General features: G+C 37.7%; 1 protein-coding gene and 1 pseudogene across 1 annotated transcript in view; both read left to right on the forward strand.

Moving 5' to 3' along the window:
• Positions 1-19,198, forward strand: part of MCM6 (minichromosome maintenance complex component 6) — a 35,470-nt gene that overhangs the window by 13,660 nt on the left and 2,612 nt on the right. The window contains exons 9-16 of the mRNA XM_070423075.1: positions 3,006-3,147; positions 4,073-4,180; positions 6,485-6,640; positions 8,315-8,443; positions 11,776-11,937; positions 14,560-14,695; positions 15,768-15,923; positions 17,905-18,044. Coding sequence (XP_070279176.1) covers positions 3,006-3,147; positions 4,073-4,180; positions 6,485-6,640; positions 8,315-8,443; positions 11,776-11,937; positions 14,560-14,695; positions 15,768-15,923; positions 17,905-18,044 — 1,129 coding nt within the window. The remainder of the gene's footprint in view (positions 1-3,005; positions 3,148-4,072; positions 4,181-6,484; positions 6,641-8,314; positions 8,444-11,775; positions 11,938-14,559; positions 14,696-15,767; positions 15,924-17,904; positions 18,045-19,198) is intronic.
• On the forward strand, positions 297-1,243 carry LOC139015718 (NADH dehydrogenase [ubiquinone] 1 beta subcomplex subunit 5, mitochondrial-like; annotated as a pseudogene).

Raw genomic sequence — 19,198 nt, forward strand, 5'->3', positions numbered from 1 at the left:
TTCAGGAAGGCAAACAAAACCCTCATATTATGTCTATTCTTAGACCAGAACCAACACTGTCTTGAATATCAAAGCTTTGTAATAAGTTTTAAAATCAGAAAATGTGAGTTGCCCAACTCTTTTTCCAGATTGTTTTAGCTATTCTGGGTCCTTTGAGTTTCTGCATGAATTTTAGGATCATCTTGTCAGTTTCTGCAAAGGAGCCAGTTGTGATATTAATAGGGATTGTGTTGAATCTGTAGATCAATTTGAGGTATATTGGCATTTTTTTTTTTTGAGGGGGAAAGGGAGTAGCCATGGCAGCCTTGAGCTTGCCGCAGCGGACTTCGGTCACCGCTGACCATGCTCTCTGGCCACCACTTGGGCACGTAGCTTGGATCCGGGGCCTTTCTCACGTGTGGCTTTCCGAAGGCTATTGCTCCTGTAAGACACAGTGGAGACCATGAGAAAAGACTCTTATCAAACCTTCTGGATTCTATGATAGGCGTTCTTTGAATTTACTGAAATTCTACATTATGCTGACTGGGATTCCAGTAATAACTGGCCTAACTCTGGTGAATGTATTCATTGATGAAACTGAATTAGCAGAAATTCCAGAAGGCTATATCCCAGAACACTGGGAATATTACAAGCATCCTATATCAAGATGGGTTGCCCGAACTTTCTATGATAGTCCTGAAAAGAATTATGAATGAACAACAGCTATCCTTCCCATTGAAATTGAAAACGCTGAATTATGGCTAAAGGAGTGGGAAGTATAGGGTGTCCCAAAATTCACGCAGTAAGTAATTTTGATAGAAAACACAGGTTTATAATTAAAAATTGTAAATTTTTTATTGATTCATAAAGTATACAGTATAGGGTTATGTATGGAATAGCACATCGGGTAAATGGCCTCCATGGCTTTGCTGGCACATACGCAAAGCCGTGGTCTTCATTGGTCTTCATTGTCCCTGCTCCTGGGCCATAATTGGTACTTGATAATGCTTATCAAATTGAAGGGATTGAAATCAAAGGGCAACAGATATTAGAATCTGATTCAATAAACCAAGTAAAATTAGGCTTTTATTTGTTGTTGTTGTTGTTGTTGTTAATGCTCACGCAAAATTTAAATCTTGCGTGAATTTTGGGGCACCCTATATGAAGATAAATGCGTACAAGAGACAATGGTCCCTGGTATCAGGCACCAACCATTGATAAGGGACTTACTGATCATGCTCTAAAAACAAGTCCCGACAACTGATTTTTTATTTCTCTAAATACAAAGTACATTTTCTTTATGGGAAAATGAAATAAATATATTCTGTACTTTTGCTCAGAATAATGAATAAAATACTTCCATTGCTCTGTTTCCCATTGTTGGTTCAGACTAAGGTTTTTTTCTGTGGATGATTTTAATTTTTTTCAGCTTTGTGAGGCATAACTGACAAAAATTGTAACATTTAAAGTGTACATTGAGGCACCCTCTTAGCGCAGCAGGCAGCGCGTCAGTCTCATAAAGTGTACATTGTGATTATTTGATATGTGGGTACATTGTGAGTGGCAGATTAAGACTTGATTTGGGAGTTTCAGCTTCCTCTTTTAAGGGGTTTAAAAAAAATTTTAAAGTTGGAGAAATAGGAATTTGTGAACTTCTTAAAGGTGTAACTTTGAAAGATTACTGTTTTACTTATCTGATAAATGGAAGTTAGAGAAATCTGAGTATGTTAAGTATCAGGAAATATAGTAGTTTGTCTATGTTGTAGACATCTGGATTATTCAGGGGCAAGCTCAGAGTTTTAAATTATACAAATATTGAACCAACTGGATAAAACAATAAACATTTTCAATGAACAAAGAGAGAGAGAGAGAGAGAGATTTATTGTTCCACTTATTTATGCATTCATTGGTTATTTCTTGTATTGGCTGTGACCAGGAATCAAACCTGCATTCTTGCTGTATCAGGACGCTTCAGCCAACTGAGCTACCCTGCCAGGGTGTATATTGGCTTTTTAACAATATTAAGTCTTCTGATCCATAAACATGGGACATCTTTCCATTTATTTAGGCCTTCTTTAATTTCTTTGAACAATGTTTTATAGTTTTCAGGGTATAAGCTTGCACTTCTTTTGTTAAACCTATTCCTAAGTATTTTAATCTTTTTGATGCTATTTTCTTTTCATTTTGGGGTTGTTCATTGTATGTGTATATGAATGAAATTGATCTTTTGTCTCACAACCTTATAAGAACTCTTTTATTAGTTGTAACGTTTTTGTAGATTCCATAGGATTTTCTGTAAAATGATGTTATCTGCAAATAGTGATAGTTCTTTCAAACTGGCTGCCTTTTGCTTTTCCTTGCCTAACTGCACCTGCTACACCTTTGAGTATATTATTGAATAGAAGTGGTAGAGTTGACATCTGTGTCTCATTTTCCTAATCTTGGGGGGAAAGCATTCAGCCTTTAACCTTCAAGAATGATGTTAGCTGTGGGTTTTTATAGATGCTATATCAGGTTGAAGGGAAATCTATTTCTCATTTGTTGAGTTCTTATCATAAAGGGGTGTTGGATTTTGTCACGTTTTTTTTTCTGAAACTATTGAGATGGTTTTTATCTTTATTAATGTGATATATTATTTTTTGCTATTAAACCAACCTTGCATTTTTACAGTAAATCTCACAGCTAATTTTATTTTTTAAGTGCAAGGCGTTCTAATAAATCATTATTGCTGAACTTTTATTACTAAAGACTTTTGAAGTTGATGTTTTTGTCATGTATGAACTTCATCTTACATTTGACAGGAATGGATTTAAATCTATCTAAAAGGCCAAAAGAGAAAGGCTTTATGTTCAGTCTGTGGTTTCATATTCAGTCTAATATAGGTATCTCTGGATTGCTTATGATTAATGCCTTTCTCAGTTTTTTAAAAATAAATTTAAATTCTTAATTGACAAATGCTGTTAGGTGATATTCCTGCACAGAATGTTTTGTAGTCATGTATTAATGAATATGATAACCTTGAACAGGCATGTGGAGGAGTTCACCCCCAGAGCTGTCTACACCAGTGGCAAAGCATCCAGTGCTGCTGGCTTAACAGCAGCTGTTGTGAGAGATGAAGAATCTCATGAATTTGTTATTGAAGCTGGAGCTTTGATGCTGGCTGATAATGTAAGAACATTTTATACTCTTGTATATAAAGAAATCAGAATATTCCTTACCATGTCAGTAAAGACCTATAAGTTTCTATTAAAAAGATGTCCTTAAAAAATAATAATAAAAAAATTAAAAGATGTCCTTTAAAAAGAGCATTTTTAGTAAATAATCTTTATTTGACATTGATTAATTAGATCTGTAAAGGCATGTAAGTTGTAGCTATATCTATATATATAAAAGGCTAAGTGACCTTCTGACCATCCAACCGACTGGTAGGTATGATGCACACTGACCACCAGGGGGCATACGCTCAACACAGGAGCTGCTGAGTGACAGCAACTTTTCAGAGTGCCCTCCTGCACTCCAGGACCCTTCAGGGGATGTCAGAGAGCAGGTTTTGGCCCACCTGCCAGAGGCACTCTTCAAGCTGCAGTGCTGCCCCAGGTGCAGCCGGCCAGGGAGGGACCATGGGAGGTTGGCTCCAGGGCATGTCCGCCTTCTAATTTCTTTTCAATGTGCACAAATCCATGCACTGGGCCACTAGTATGCTTATAAACATTGTTTCAATTTCACTCCTCACTTCTGCAGCTGAAAATCAATGTTGAAGTGACCCAAAATATTTTGACCCTGAGATTTACACAGTTTGGTGTGTTTTTTTTAATATACCTGTACTGATTTCACAGAGGAAAGGAGAGGGAGAGAGAGAGAAACATAAATGATGAGAGAATCATTGATCGGCTGCCTCCTGCACACTCCTTAGTCTTAGTCTAAAATGAGTCAAAAGCATATGGTTCCTTCTAGCTCTGGGATCTACTGTGCTCTAGTAGAGGGAATTAGGATTGATTATTTACCTATCTTACAGTATAGGTGCAAACTTTGAGTTTACTTGCTATTTGACACTTAAAAGGCAGTTTCTTATGCTAGATTTGTTTGGTTACAGGGTGTATGTTGTATTGATGAATTTGATAAGATGGAAGTGCGGGATCAAGTTGCTATTCACGAGGCTATGGAACAGCAGACTATCTCCATCACTAAAGCAGGCGTGAAGGTACATGTGTCCACTTCTGTTCCACTGCATCGTGCCTTGTAGATTGATGTAGCTCTAGAGACATTCACCTGGATAAAATGCATTATTTCAACATAAAATGTTATTTGTTGAAATGGAAAACACAGCCCTGAGGATTATTAATCCAAATTATAGGTACTGTGAAAATGTGTCACTATGACAGAAAATAGAGGGTACTGGTGAAAATTGTAGCATTTCACAGTTCAAAATTTTCACAAAGCTTCAATTTTTTTTTTTTTTAAATATATATTTTATTGATTTTTTTACAGAGAGGAAAGGAGAGAGATAGAGAGCTAGAAACATCGATGAGAGAGAAACATCGATCAGCTGCCTCCTGCACATCTCCCACTGGGGATGTGCCCGCAACCCAGGTACACGCCCTTGACCGGAATCGAACCCGGGACCTTTCAGTCCGCAGGCCGACGCTCTATCCACTGAGCCAAACCGGTTTCGGCTTCAATATTTTTTGATAAAGCAGGTTTTCAATTATAACAAAAATAATCTATTTAAATGAAAATAATAGGTACAGTCATGTGCCACATAACATTTTGGTCAAGAATGGGCCACATATGTGATGTTGGTCCCATGAGATTATAATGAGCTGAAAAATTCCTATCACCTAGTGACATCTTAGTCGTAGTAATATCTTAGCACATCACATTACTCACATGTTTGTGGTGATGCGGGTGCAAACAGACTTACTGTCCTGCCAGTTGTATAAAGTAGAGCACACACAATTATGTACAGTACATAATACTGGGTATTATTGTTTTAGAGTGTTCTCTTCCTACTTATAAAAAAAAAGTTAGCTATAAAACGGTAAGCCATACTAAGGCAGCAACCTCATACATGATGTGTTTACATCTCTTGATTGCATCATCTTCTCATGCCTGATTGAGTCTCGTTGTTTTATGCAGTAGGCTGTACCATCTAGGTTTGTGTAAGTGCACTCTGTGATCTTTGAACAGCCATGGAATTGCCTTACAACTCATTTCTCAGAACCTACCCCCTCGTTAAGTGATACAAGACTGTACAATATTGTGACTAACATTCGAGAGAATCAAACTTTTCAAATTGAGTAATACATTCAAGTAGTGAGGAAAATTTAAGCAGTACTCTAAAATACAAGGAAGAGAAATCTTCCCCTGCAACTCCCAGCACTAATAAGTACTCAGAAATACCTGCTGAGTTTATGCCCCTTTTAGGAATATTTTATATAGAAACAAGCATAATACATATAGTTTTGTTCCTTACTCATTCAACATCATAATTTTATTTTGGCAATCTTTCTAAAGGGTGTCCCAAAATTATCACAAGAAGTAATTTTGATAGAAAACACAGGTTTTTAATTAAAAATTGTAAATTTTTTATTGATTCATAAAGTATACAGTATAGGGTTATGTATGGAATAGCATATCAGGTAAATGGCCTCCACGGCTTTGCTGGCACATGCGCACTCTTTCGTTATTGCCTGAGCAGCCTGCATTTTCGAAGAATGGTCCGATGATGCCTCCAGCCCAAAATCTGCACCAAACAGTGACACGTTGTGGATGCATTTGTTTCTCAACAATCACTCTTGGATTTTCTGAACTCCAAATGCGACAATTTTGTCGATTAACCAAGCCATCAAGATGAAAATGAGCCTCATCGAAATTCAGCCACATTTATGCAAAACGGTCATGGAAAATTTCAACAAAAGAGTGCGTATGTGCCAGCAAAGCCGTGGAGGCCATTTACCCGATATGCTATTCCATACATAACCCTATACTGTATACTTTATGAATCAATAAAAAATTTACAATTTTTAATTAAAAACCTGTGTTTTCTATCAAAATTACTTCTTGCGATAATTTTGGGACACCCTTTATATTGGCACATATTACATCCACTTTGGGTTTTTTTATTACTGCATGGTTTTCAGTTGTATGTACCCCAATTAGACACCTACCGAGTGATATTTGGGTCCTTTTCAGCCTTTTGATTACAAACAATATTGTAGGTATCCTTGAACACACATCTTCCTGTACCTAGCTGCAAGATAAATTTCTAACAAGAAATCTCAGGCTTAACGGGTATGCACAGCATTTCGCCATCATCATATGGGAGTAACTGTGCACTGTGTGTTATTAGACTTTAATTTTAATAATGTAGTAGGTGAGAAATGATGTCTTAGTATTTTGGTTAACATTTACTTCATAATGAAAGAGATCAAGCATTTTGTCATATGTTTATTGGCCGTTCCAGATGTCTTTTTAAACCTATCACAATTCTTTCTTTTGTGGTCAGGCTACTCTGAATGCAAGAACATCTATTTTGGCAGCAGCAAACCCAATCGGTGGACACTATGACAGGTCAAAGTCTTTGAAACAGAATATAAATTTGTCAGCTCCCATCATGTCCCGATTTGATCTCTTCTTTATACTTGTGGATGAATGTAATGAGGTAACCAACATTATCTATCACTCTTACTTCTTTTGTTATTTCCAATATGAGTAATTGAATGAGTCAGGCTTGAATATATACTCCTGAACAGCTGGCACAGGTGTTTGCACTGATCTTTTATTTCTCTCCAATTGGGCAAAGGTGTATTAAGCAGTTCAAAATAAAGTCACTTGAATTGCTGGTTCCACTTAATTGTGTTGAGGAATATAATGTTGTTTGTTTTTGCTAATGTTTTTTTAATTTTCAAAGGAAAAAGGACATGGTGCAATATACAGATCTTGTAACATAGAAACCCACACCTGAAACCTGTATGTTCATGTTTACCAATGTCACCCCAATAAATTTAACAAAAAAAAAGAAAAAGGAAACATTATAATTAATTTCCAATCATTCTCTTTAAGATTTTTATAAGAATTTTTTGTTTTGTTGAGGATCTTTTTAGTAAGCTTGAAAAAATTGGAATACCAAAGAAATTTCTTTTTTTCTCCTCCAAATCAAGAGTCATAAGTCTTCCTATATTTTCTCATAAAGTTGAGTGTGTATCACTTTTTCCCCTTAATTATAGAATAATTTGAAGATTAAATGTAACTTGGATTTGGACATGTTAACTATTAGAGTTATTTATACTTAATCTTAAATATTTAACAATACTGCACAGCTCAGATGGGCACAGGACTACAAAGTGACATTCTGTAGAAGCTAATATTATAGGCTGTACTGTTAATTACTGAGCATGGGGGTCCTGTATTGCATTAGGCACAATCCATACTCTTGCTTACTGCAAAACTTCAAATATTATCTAAATAATAGCTGCCTTCCATTAGTTTTTTATGTTTTGGTTTGTTTTTATCCCTTCACAAATCCATATAAATATTTAACCCACCTACCCATAGTTGGGAGTTACCTGATTTCATATATTTCTATTTGTACATAATCCATTAAATTAGTTTTTTAACTGTTGGAAATAATTTCAGACTTACAGAAATGTTCCAAGAAATATAATAGTGCACATGGTACCCACATCCTTTTATTCTATTCACGTATTAACATTTTGCCCTGTTTGCTGTATCATTTGTTCTCTTTACATCTACATGGTTTTTCTGTATCATTTAAGAGTAAATTGCTTATTTTTTGTATGATTTTTTTCTCAATATTAATACTGTGATGATTATCTTTATATATTTACAAATGGTAATATAAAGTTGTGGCTAAGACCATGGACTCTGAAGCTGGACTGTTCGAATCTTGGCTCCATTGCTTGCTGTGATATTGGACTAGTGATTTAACCTCTCTGAGCCTCAATTTATTCATCTGTAAAATAGGGGTAATAACTACCTAATAATAAGCTTTTGGTGAAGCTTGTATGAGTTAATGCTTCTATACACACTTAGGCAATAGTGGCTGGCATATACTAAGGGCCCTAGAAATCTGCTATTGTTATTAAAGTCAGTTAATTCCTTCAGGAATATTCTTGGAGTGGGGCAAAGGTAAACATTTTAATTTGGTTTTAAATGAAACTGGTACCAAACTTGCCTCAGAAATCTTGTACCTATGAATACATCTTTCAGTAGCATATTAGAGCTTATTTTTAGCTATGACTAATTTCTTAATGCCTAGGATAGTCTGGAGTGGATATTGATGTGACTGATCAAAGTGATTTTTTTTTTTAATTAGGTTACAGATTATGCTATTGCAAGGCGTATAGTAGACTTGCATTCAAGGATTGAAGATTCGATTGATCGTGTTTATTCCCTTGATGATATCAGGAGGTATCTTCTCTTTGCAAGGCAGTTTAAGCCAAAGGTAACCTGCATTTTTTATACTAGAATAGAGCATCATGGGTATATTTTAAATGGCATTTAGAAAAAAGGATTACATGGAGAAATCTGAACCTTCACTTCTTTGGGTTTTTTGTTTCTTTATTTTTGGGGGTTTTGTTTGTTTAGAAGTTTGTTTCTTCAGAGAGTTGAGAAAAGGGCATTTTAAAAACATCTGAATAATTCCATTTCTTTTCCTTGTTATGTGCTAATAACAATTTTTTATGGATGAGAGTTTTGGGTTTTTTAAAATATATTTTTACTGATTTCAGAGAGGAAGGGAGAGCAAGAGAGAGATAGGAACTTCAATGATGAGCGTGAATCATTGATTGGCTGCCTCCTACCCACCCCCTACTGGGGATCAAACCCTCAACCTGGGCATGTGCCCTGACCGGGAATTGAACCTGCAACCTTGTTGGTGCATAGGACAATACTCCCAACTGAGCCACCTGGCTGGGGCAGACATTCTTTTATTTTAACCATTCCTAAGAATCATAAGACTGTGTATGTGTTTAGTAATCTACTGAATGCTCTCATATCTTTCTCTGAGGAAAAACTTGGATTCCTCTGGATAATTGTGAATGAACATGATTGTTATTTTACAGTAGTTATGTAGTTCATTAGATTGAATCTGCACTGGATCCAGGATAGTTATTTAGACATTTATTTTTAAAATAAACCTCCATTTAATAGCCCAGCTGGAGTGGCTCAGTGGTTGAACGAGGAGGTCACAGTTCAATTCCTGGTCAGGGTACATGCCCAGGTTTCGGGCTCGATCCCTGGTAGGGAGCATATAGGAGGCAGACAATAATTCTTGCTTATTGATGGTTGTGTTTTTTAAATATATTTTACTGATTTTTTACAGAGAAGAAGGGAGAGGGATAGAGAGTTAGAAACATTGATGAGAGAGAAACATCAATTCAGCTGCTTCCTGCACACTCCCTACTGGGGGTGTGCCCGCAACCAAGGTACATGCCCTTGACCAGAATCGAACCTGGGACCCTTGAGTCCGCAGGCTGACGCTCTAGCCACTGAGCCAAACTGGTTAGAGCACTTATTGATGTTTTTATCTCTTTCCTTCTCCCTTCTTCTCTCTGAAAATTAATTTAAAAATTAATAATAATAGCCGAAACCGGTTTGGCTCAGTGGATAGAGCGTCGGCCTGCGGACTAAAGGGTCCCGGGTTCGATTCCGGTCAAGGGCATGTACCTGGGTTGCGGGCACATCCCCAGTAGGAGATGTGCAGGAGGCGGCTGATGGATGTTTCTCTCTCATCGATGTTTCTGACTCTCTATCTCTCTCCCTTCCTTTCTGTAAAATATCAATAAAATATATATATTTTTTTAAATTAATAATAATAAATAAATAAACCTCCAGTTGGCATTTCCTAAAATAGAATATGGAAAGAAAAAAATGTTTACTTGATTCTGGTTGATTCTAGGTTTTTACACATTATTGTCTGGCTTGACGTTTAGAAGTTATTCTTTTTTTTTAATGTACCCTAACTGGGAATTGAACCAGCAACCTTTTGGTTAACGGGATGCCGCTCCAACCAACTGAGCCATCTGGCCAGGGCTTGGAAGTTATTCTTAGTCTTTCATTATTTTTCACTTTCACTTAGTTATCCTATATAAAAAAAAAGCCTAGTGTGCAAATAGACCGAATGGCCAGTGGAACAACTGGTCACTATGATGTGCACTGACCACCAGGGGGCAGACGCTCAATGCAGGAGCAGCCAAGGCAGGTGACAGCGGGGGCCCCGATCACCCTACCAGTCACCCCACAGAGGGAGGTGACCAGCAGCGCGGCGGGGCGAGCAGGCACCGCCAGGCCAGCCAATGAGGGTGCCAGGGGGGGGCCCCCCAATTGCCCCGCCAGTCGCCCCACAGATCAGCCCTGATCGCCAGCCATGCCTAGGGACCCTACCCATGCATGAATTTCGTGCACTGGGCCTCTAGTTTATAATATTGAGATTGACTCTCACTGTCCCAGTAGAAGTTTAGTGAGTCTTTTAAAACTAAGGATTATGGGTCACTTTTGTGTGAAGAGGCATTTGTACTCCATGACTGTGTACTGGCCCTTCTCTGATCTTGGCATGCATTCTTTGTTAACATGCTGAGTTCCTTGCTCTGAAAAACTGAGGGTTCACTCTAGCTGGCTTGGCTCAGTGGATAGAGTGTCGGCCTGCGGATTAAAGGGTCCTGGGTTTGATTCTGGTCAAGGGCACATGCCCAGGTTGTGGGCTTGAGCCCCAGTAGGGGCCATGTAGGTGGCAGCTGATCAATGATTCACTCTCATCATTGATGTTTCAATCTCTCTCTCCCTCTTCCTTCCTCTTTGAAATCAATAAGTCATAATATATATGTGTATTGTCCTTTTTTTTTTTCCTAAAGACAACATAAATGAATTGAATCTCAAGAATAGCCTGCGCATTGTTTAATGGGCTCTGGCATCTCGGGTGAAAAGATTACATCCTATCCCATTGCTTCAGCTTGTTACATATCTTTTATATATATAAAAGGCTAAGTGTCCGTCCATCTGACCAGTAGCTATCATGCGCACTGACCACCAGGGGCAGATGCTCAACGCAGGAGCTGCCGTGTTGCACACTGACCATTTAAAAATAAACAGCACCATGGACCTGGCACCGACACACCAACACTCGGCTTCCCCCACATGGGACACAGGCCCCGCCACCACCCCCCACGGCCCAAAATGCAGCCCACAGCCCAGCCCAGTCCAGAAATGGTGGCTGTGGACGCTGGGTAATGACGTCACGTGGCAACATCCAGCTTCCTCTCCCTAGCGACTAGCATCCTTGGAGTTTCTTCAGCCCAGGAACCCAACTTGTTTTATAGCCAGGTGCTAACATTTTACAGTTTAACCAAATGTTTGTGAAGCTTTTTCTCATGCTTCATCTCATTTGATCCTCACAGAAGTCCTGGGGTAGGTAGATAGGAGACTCAGTAGAATCCTGTCTTTTCATTAGCAAGATGTGAATAGCAATATTAAAATATTTCTTCTAATTAATTTCAATGTGTGTGAATCCATGCACCTGGACACTAGTCTTTTTTAGAAATTGTCATTTTCCTTAAATACTAACCCTGCTGCCTTCCTGTTTATAAAATAGTACATGGAATACACTGGCCTTCTTAGTTTCTGTTGAAAGGCATTTTAGTGTTAATTCCTTGTCATTGGCTTCAAAGTTTTGACTTTCTCAGTTCCCCTAATGTCTCCACCTGGAAGGCTCTTAAACCTCTGGTTAACACAGCTCCCGTCAAGTAGAAACGCTCTGACGTCAGTGATATTCTGAAACAGATTTCCAGAGAGTCGGAGGACTTCATTGTGGAACAGTATAAACGTCTCCGCCAGAGGGATGGTTCTGGAGTCAGCAAGTCGTCCTGGAGGATTACAGTGCGGCAGCTTGAGAGCATGATCCGTCTCTCGGAAGCAATGGCTCGGATGCACTGCTGTGATGAGGTATCAGAGTCACTTTAACACAATGGATGGGAAGAGAAATTGATTTGTTGGCTTTAAGCATGTTTTTATCTTTGGTTTGGGACATACTAGCATTATATAACTGTTGAGTGATCGTAAGATATGTGACCTTGGGATTTCTCCCTTGAAGAAGGTTACTGTCAAGCATTTATTGAGTGTAGTTAAAAAGTAATGAGATAGTCATATTATAGATTTGGTAATACTTATAGAGTGTTACTGTTAATGCTATTCATTCAAGAAACTTCTTATATATGCAGTTCTGATATCCAGAAAGTTTGTATTTTATTTTAGTGGTAACTTGGTTATCTATTGGTTCCCTACTTTGAACAGTGATAAAACCAGCATGTTTCATATTTCCTACTCCCCTACCTCTCAACCATCTAATTTTAGAAAATAATGCCTTAGCGTTTACCTTTGTGCAGTCAGATATGCTTATCTATCACTTGATTTATTATAGTTTGACTGGTACAGATGAGAAGCAATCAGCACATTTATCTCTCAGGTCTCCCTGTTCTCTTCTGTTCCCTTCCCGTTTCTATATATCATTTCTCTATCTTCAGACGCATATCATTTGCATTGTGTTCTGTCACTCTTAATTCCCACATTTGTTTTAATCTTAGTTTTGTAGCTAAATATATGCAAGGCTCAGTGGAGATTATTTTGTTATGATTTTCTAATCCATTTCTTGGCTGATTGAAATCTACCTGTGAAGAGTTCAGTGAAAAAAACACCCACATTCATGAGAGTGATATTCTCTTAGTGTTATGTTATTTATAGCCTTTACCTGAATAATAGCCTGGCTTGATATACAACCTTTGGCTCATATTTTCCTTTTTTGTGAATTTTTCTACTGTATCCTAACATTAACTTTTGCTGTGGGGAAATCTGAGGCCAGCCCTTGATTAATTTTGCTCCCATGAATAACTTGTTCTTTCTCTTTTTCAAAAGTATTCTTTTTTATTTTCCTAGGCCAGTAAGTTTATTAGGATATGTCTTGATATTGACTGTTCTTAAATGACTTAGTGTCTTTGTTAATAGTTTTTTGTTTTTTTTAAAAATTGCTCTGTTGGGTTTATCTTGTTACAGGGCTCAGTGGTTAGGGAGGGAGATTTAGAGAGAATGTAGGTTATTTATAAAAGTACTTGAAGCAACCCCCCCCCCCCCGCAAAAAAAAAAAAAAAAAAAAAAAAAACATGGACATGTCATTTTTCTTTTAAATAAGCTTTTTTATTGAAGCAGAACATACGTATAGAAAAGTGCAAAAATTGTAAGTGTACAACTCATTTAACTTTCAGTGAGCATGCCTGTGTAACCTAATTTCACTTAGTATAATGCCCTCAAGGTTCATCAATGTTATAGCATGGACAGGATTTCCTTCCATGTAACATTCCATTGTATGTATTTAGCACATTTTGTAAATCCATCAGTGGATATTTGGGTTGCTTCCACACCTCTTGGCTATTTTGAATAATGGTACAATGGGCATAGGTATACTTTATTTATGTTTTAGATATTAACCCCCATCATATATATCATTTGCAAATATTTTCTCCCATTCTGTAGGTCGCCTTTTTTACTCTATAATTTGCTCAACTTAGAAGTTTTTGAATTGGATGTAGTCTCATTTGTCAATTTTATTTTTTGTTGCCTTTGCTTTATTTTTATTGATTTCACAGAGGAAGGGAGAGGGAGACAGAAACATTAATGATGAGAGAGAATCATTGATCGGCTGCCTCCTGCATGCCCTATGCTGGGGGTTGAGCCCATACCAGGGCATATGTCCTGATCAGGAATTGAACTGTGGCCTCCTGATTCATAGGTCAACACTCAACTACTGAGCCCTGCTGGCCAGGCTGTTGCCTGTGCTTTTGATGTCATATCCCAGAAACTATTACTAAATCCAATGTCATGAAGCTTTTCAAACCTGTTTTCTTATAGATTGTTTTTTATAGTTTTAGGTCTTTAATTTATTTTGAGTTAATTTATTATTTTGAGTTTCATTCTTCTGTATGTGATACCCAGTTTTCTCAGCACCATTTATTGAAAAGATTGTCCTTTCCCCAATGGGTGGTCTTGACACCTTTGTCAAGATTATTTGACCACATACATGAGGTAGTTCCATTTTCATTGCTATATGATCTGTCAATGAATATATCACAGTGACTCACCAATTATTCTGTTAATGAACACTTAGTTTCCAATTTGGGTTCTTATGGGATATACATATCTTTTGATCATATAATGTATATATGTAAACATTTCTGTTGGGTATATATATATTTAGGAGTGGAATTGTTGGGTCTTAGGTTGTACGTGTGTTCAGTTTAGTAAAGATTGCCAAAAACGGTTTTCCATAGTGCTTCTATCAATTTATATTTCCACCAGCAATGAATGAAAGTTGTTCTACATTTTTTTCCAACACTCAATATTGTTGGTCTTTTTAGCCATGCTGGTGACTGTCTGGTACTATGTCATATTTCATGTCTGTGTGAGGGAGGGAGAGTGTGAGTAAACCAAAATACCGCTGTGATTTTGTCTGGAGAAAATCTGTTTGGTAAACCAAGAAGACTGACTGACTGATTTACCTCATCTTGATTGGTTTAGGTCCAACCTAAACATGTGAAGGAAGCTTTCAGGTTACTGAACAAATCCATCATCCGTGTAGAAACACCTGATGTCAATTTAGATCAAGACGAAGAAGTCCAAATGGAAGTCGATGAGAGCCCAGAGGGCATCAATGGTGAGACATTTGTTTATAAATCTGTTCTGGAATTAGAGTCCAGAATGCCCTCTGAGATGCCTTGGTAAAAGTGCACTTGTTGATGGTTTTGAAGTCTCTGTGGCAAAAGGAAAAAGTGGATATTGAATTGTAATTAACTGTTTATAAGTTAAAATTTAATTAAGTAATTAACATAAAAATGTCTTCTTACAAGACAAAATACACCAAAAATGGTGATAGTGGACTTAATTCCCCAACCTATTGTTATTTTGCTTTTGAATTAAAAACATTTTCTCAAATACATTAAAACAGAAAATTACCAGAATTTAAAGTTTTACATAAAAGGATGAAAATTTGCATATAATATTTTAGATGCATTTTAGATCATGAAATATTTCTTTTATTGATTTAGAGAGGGAGGGAAGAGGGAGGGAGGGGGTGAGAGAGAGAGAGAGAAACATCAATGATGAGAGAGAATCATTGATCCGCTCCCCCTGTACACCCCTTACTGGGGATTGAGCCCACAACCTGGGCATGTGCCCTTAACCAGAGTCGAACCCAGGACCCTTCAGTCCGCAGGCTGACACTCTGTCCACTGAGGCAAACCAGCTAGGACTAGATCATGAAATCTTTATCTCTCATCCTTCCCATTTCTTCTAACTTAGTTGTCTTTACTAATAGCACTTACAAATTTGCCCCTTTTTTTGTTTGTTAATCCTCACCCGAGGATATTTTTCCATTGATTTTTAGAGAGAGTGGAAAGGAGGGAGAGAGAGAAACATTGAAGTGAGAGAGAGACATTGATTGGTTACCTCCCACATGCACCCCGACCCAGGCCAGGGAAGGAGCCTGCAACTGAGGTACGTGCCCTTAACCGGAATCGAACCTGAGACCCTTTAGTCCGCATGCTGAAGCTCTAGCCACCGAGCCAAACTGGCTAGGGCTGCTTTTAATTTTTATTTGTAAAATTACTAAATACCCAATATATCTTTGTTTTGAAGTTAGTATTGCACTATTAGTGTATGTATAAACATTTGATGCGGAAGTTTTGGAGGAACAGAAGGAAGACTCAGGTGCTTGATGTTTCCCTCAGGTCACGCTGACAGCCCTGCTCCTGTGAATGGAATCAACGGCCACAGTGAAGACACAGACCGAGATTCTGTTCCGAAAACCTCCCTAAGGCTGGGCTTCTCCGAATACTGCCGAATCTCTAACCTTATTGTGCTTCACCTCAGAAAGATGGAAGAAGGTGAGGCCCCCAGGCTCAGTCCTTTACATAAGCTGTGTGCACATAAACCACTTCTGATTGCTAAAGGTTGTGTTTTGTCAGGAGAAATGATAAATTGTTAGACAATCTTACTTTGGCAGGGAGTCAGCATATTCCAGCCTGGACTTTTCCCCACGAGTTCATTGTCAGACAAGATTTATGGGTTATTCTTATTAATGTTGGCCAATTTTAATAGCTTAGAAGCAGGATTTGGGATTCTATAATACATAGAGAAGTCCTTTATAATGTTTTTACAGATGTAAAAATCACTATTCCTTACTATAGCTTTATTTTAAATGTATGAACTCCTAGGTTATTTATATTTCATAGGCAAGTAATTGAACTCAAAAGACTGTATCAGCACAAAAACGTTCCAGACTAGGAATAAACTTAAAACCCTCATTTCTCCATAGTTTAAGTGTGATATCTGGATAGCAGTACATTTCTTACCCGTAACTGCTTTCCCACAAGGTAGAAGGAAAAATAATGAAATCAAGGAGTCAAGCTTAAAACTTTAATTTGGTGGTTGGCCATCCGACATTTCTTATAAGTTCCAATATTCCGGCTTTCGGACAGATGCTGTCATCACAGCACCCTGTCTGAGATGGAGTAAAGGAAGACCAGAGACTGTCTTGGCTTACTAAAGGTGTGAGCCCTGTAACCTCTGCTCTCTTTCCCCTGATATCTGGCCAATGGGTGGGAGGAGAGAAGATAGTAAAGGAGCCACTAGAACAGACAGGTGCTCCCTTTTCATTTAAAAAGATTTGGGAGCTCACAGGTTCTTATGTTCATGTTACACTTTATTATTCTAGTTCTCTCTCGCACAACAAGTTTTAAACATGGCAGACCATTGATGGGGCAAAGATATGATTAGCACCCAGATAGTCTGCATTCCATTGATAAATTCTACTAGGTCTTCGTTTCTTTAAAAAAGAAAAAAAGTCACTGTTCACCCAGCCAATTAGATGTTTTAATTCAAATGGCAGAACCTATTGACGATGTTAAGCGAGTACTTACTCTACAGCCATAATAAACTTTTCAAAGGAAGTTATCAGTAAAGCTAGAATTTTCCAATTTTTATTTTGCATTTTATTAGCAATTGCTAGAATCAAGACTAAGTAGACTTTTTTTAGGTTATATTTTATTTCTGTGTTATAATATTATGCAGGTTCCAACTTTTCTTGTGAATTTAGAGTTCTGCTTTGGACTCCTAGAACCACACAGTTCAGTCAGTATGAATAGACCTTGCTGGAATCAGTTGTTAATTTTTTGTTTTGAATAAAATCTTGTGGTTTTGTTTTTTAATGTTTTTATTGATTTCGGAGAGGAAGGGAGGAGAAAGAGAGATAGAAACATCAGTGATGAGAGAAAATCATCAATAGGCTGCCTCCTGCACACCCCCTACTGGGGATTGAGTCTTCAACATGGGCATGTGCCCTGATCAAGATTCGAACCCATGGCCTCCTGGTTCATGGGTTGACGCTCAACCACTGAGCCACACCGGTTGGTCAATTCCCATGGTTTTTGCTTCTCAGTTGACCTCAATTCCAGTCTGTCTTTTTCCAAAGAAGAAAAGTTATATGTAAGAAGTTTTGCTTGCTGTTGTTTCATTCCTAATTTATGCCTTCAGTTGATGTTGGCAGACATTCTCTTAAATGATGAAGCATAAAAAGGTGAAGGAAACACCTTATACTCTGAAATATTAGTAGCTTTAAGGCTTGTTTCTTATCATCTCTATTTAATTTGATTTTTCTCTTCAGGATAAAGTCAAGCATACAAGTAATATGACAGGTTATTTCAGGCTTATACTGGAACATTGCAAATCTTACTTCGGCAGATATACTTTCTGACTGGTTTGTGGTTATCTAATCTGTACATATCTATGTGTGCAAGCCCCCAGGATTGACAGTACAATTTGCTAGAAAGATAATTTAACCCTTTAAAAATGTATTTTTTGTTGCAGAAGAGGATGAGTCGGCATTAAAGAGGAGTGAGCTTGTTAACTGGTACTTGAAGGAAATTGAATCAGAAATAGATTCTGAAGAGGAACTTATAAATAAAAAGAGGATCATAGAGAAAGTAATTTATCGACTCACCCACTATGTACGTACAGAACTTTGCTTGCTTGGGTTTTGATGAGGGAGGGATCTCATGCCTCTTGTGTAGGTTGGTTAGATGTTCATTTATTTTGAATCATTGGGTCTAGTCACAATTATGAATTGTAACAGAATTGACAGCATTTGATTGACTTATTTCCTCTATTATAACAAGCAGAATGTAAGTCAGATCTGGGAAGGTGGATTTAGGGTCTTATTATTTGAGGGTTTTTAACCTTTGTTTTCTCTCTCATTACAAACTTTCAAGCATCAACCACTATTACCTAATTTTTATATTTCACCTTCCTTACCTTCATTATCCAGTTTACATTCTAATAATCACTCTTGTCTTTTACCTTCAACTTCATTCTCTCTTTGTGTTACTTGTTTGGCCAGACCCCAGTCTTGGTTAAATCTAATTCTTTCTTTATACTCATATCCAAGCATTTAAAAATATCTAGAGAAAAGCATGCAACCATGTGCCCATTCTTATTTAAATGCATGACCACAAGTCTCCAGTGGACAATTCTGTATCTTATAGACTTTACAGTAGCCCTGCCGGTACTGTTACTTTCCCCTAGTCAGTTCACTCGGTTAAAGGACCATTATATATGTACTTTCTCTCTGCTCAAATTAATTGGCCCTTCTCAGTATTCAACCTTTCAGCAGCATTTGTCACAGTTGGTCTTTGCTCCTGGAAATACTTGTTCCCTTGGCTTCTGAGTCACCATATTCCCCTGGGTCTTCTCCTGTCTCACTGGTTATTTCTCTTTAGTCTCTTTTTCTGAATCTTTTTCTCTTGTCACTTTTTTTTTTTTAAATTTCTTTATTGGTTAAGGTATTACAAATGTGTCCTCATCTCCCCATTAACCCCCAACCTCCCCCCCTCTTGTCACTTTTTAAATGGAGTACTGTGCTCATTCCTCAGACCTCTTTTCTATTTACATTCACTATCTAAGTCAGTGGTTCTCAACCTCTGGCCCTTTAAATACAGTTCCTCATGATGTGACCCCCAACCATAAAATTATTTTCGTTGCTACTTCATAACTGTAATGTTGCTACTGTTATGAATCGTAATGTAAATATCGGATATGCAGGATGGTCTTAGGCGACCCCTGTGAAAGGGTTATTCAATCGCCAAAGGGGTCTCGACCCACAAGT

This window comes from Myotis yumanensis, unplaced genomic scaffold (genome assembly GCF_028538775.1).
Source record: "Myotis yumanensis isolate MYYU_CA2020_CCGP unplaced genomic scaffold, mMyoYum1.0.hap1 SCAF_8, whole genome shotgun sequence".
NCBI classification, from domain to species: domain Eukaryota; kingdom Metazoa; phylum Chordata; class Mammalia; order Chiroptera; family Vespertilionidae; genus Myotis; species Myotis yumanensis.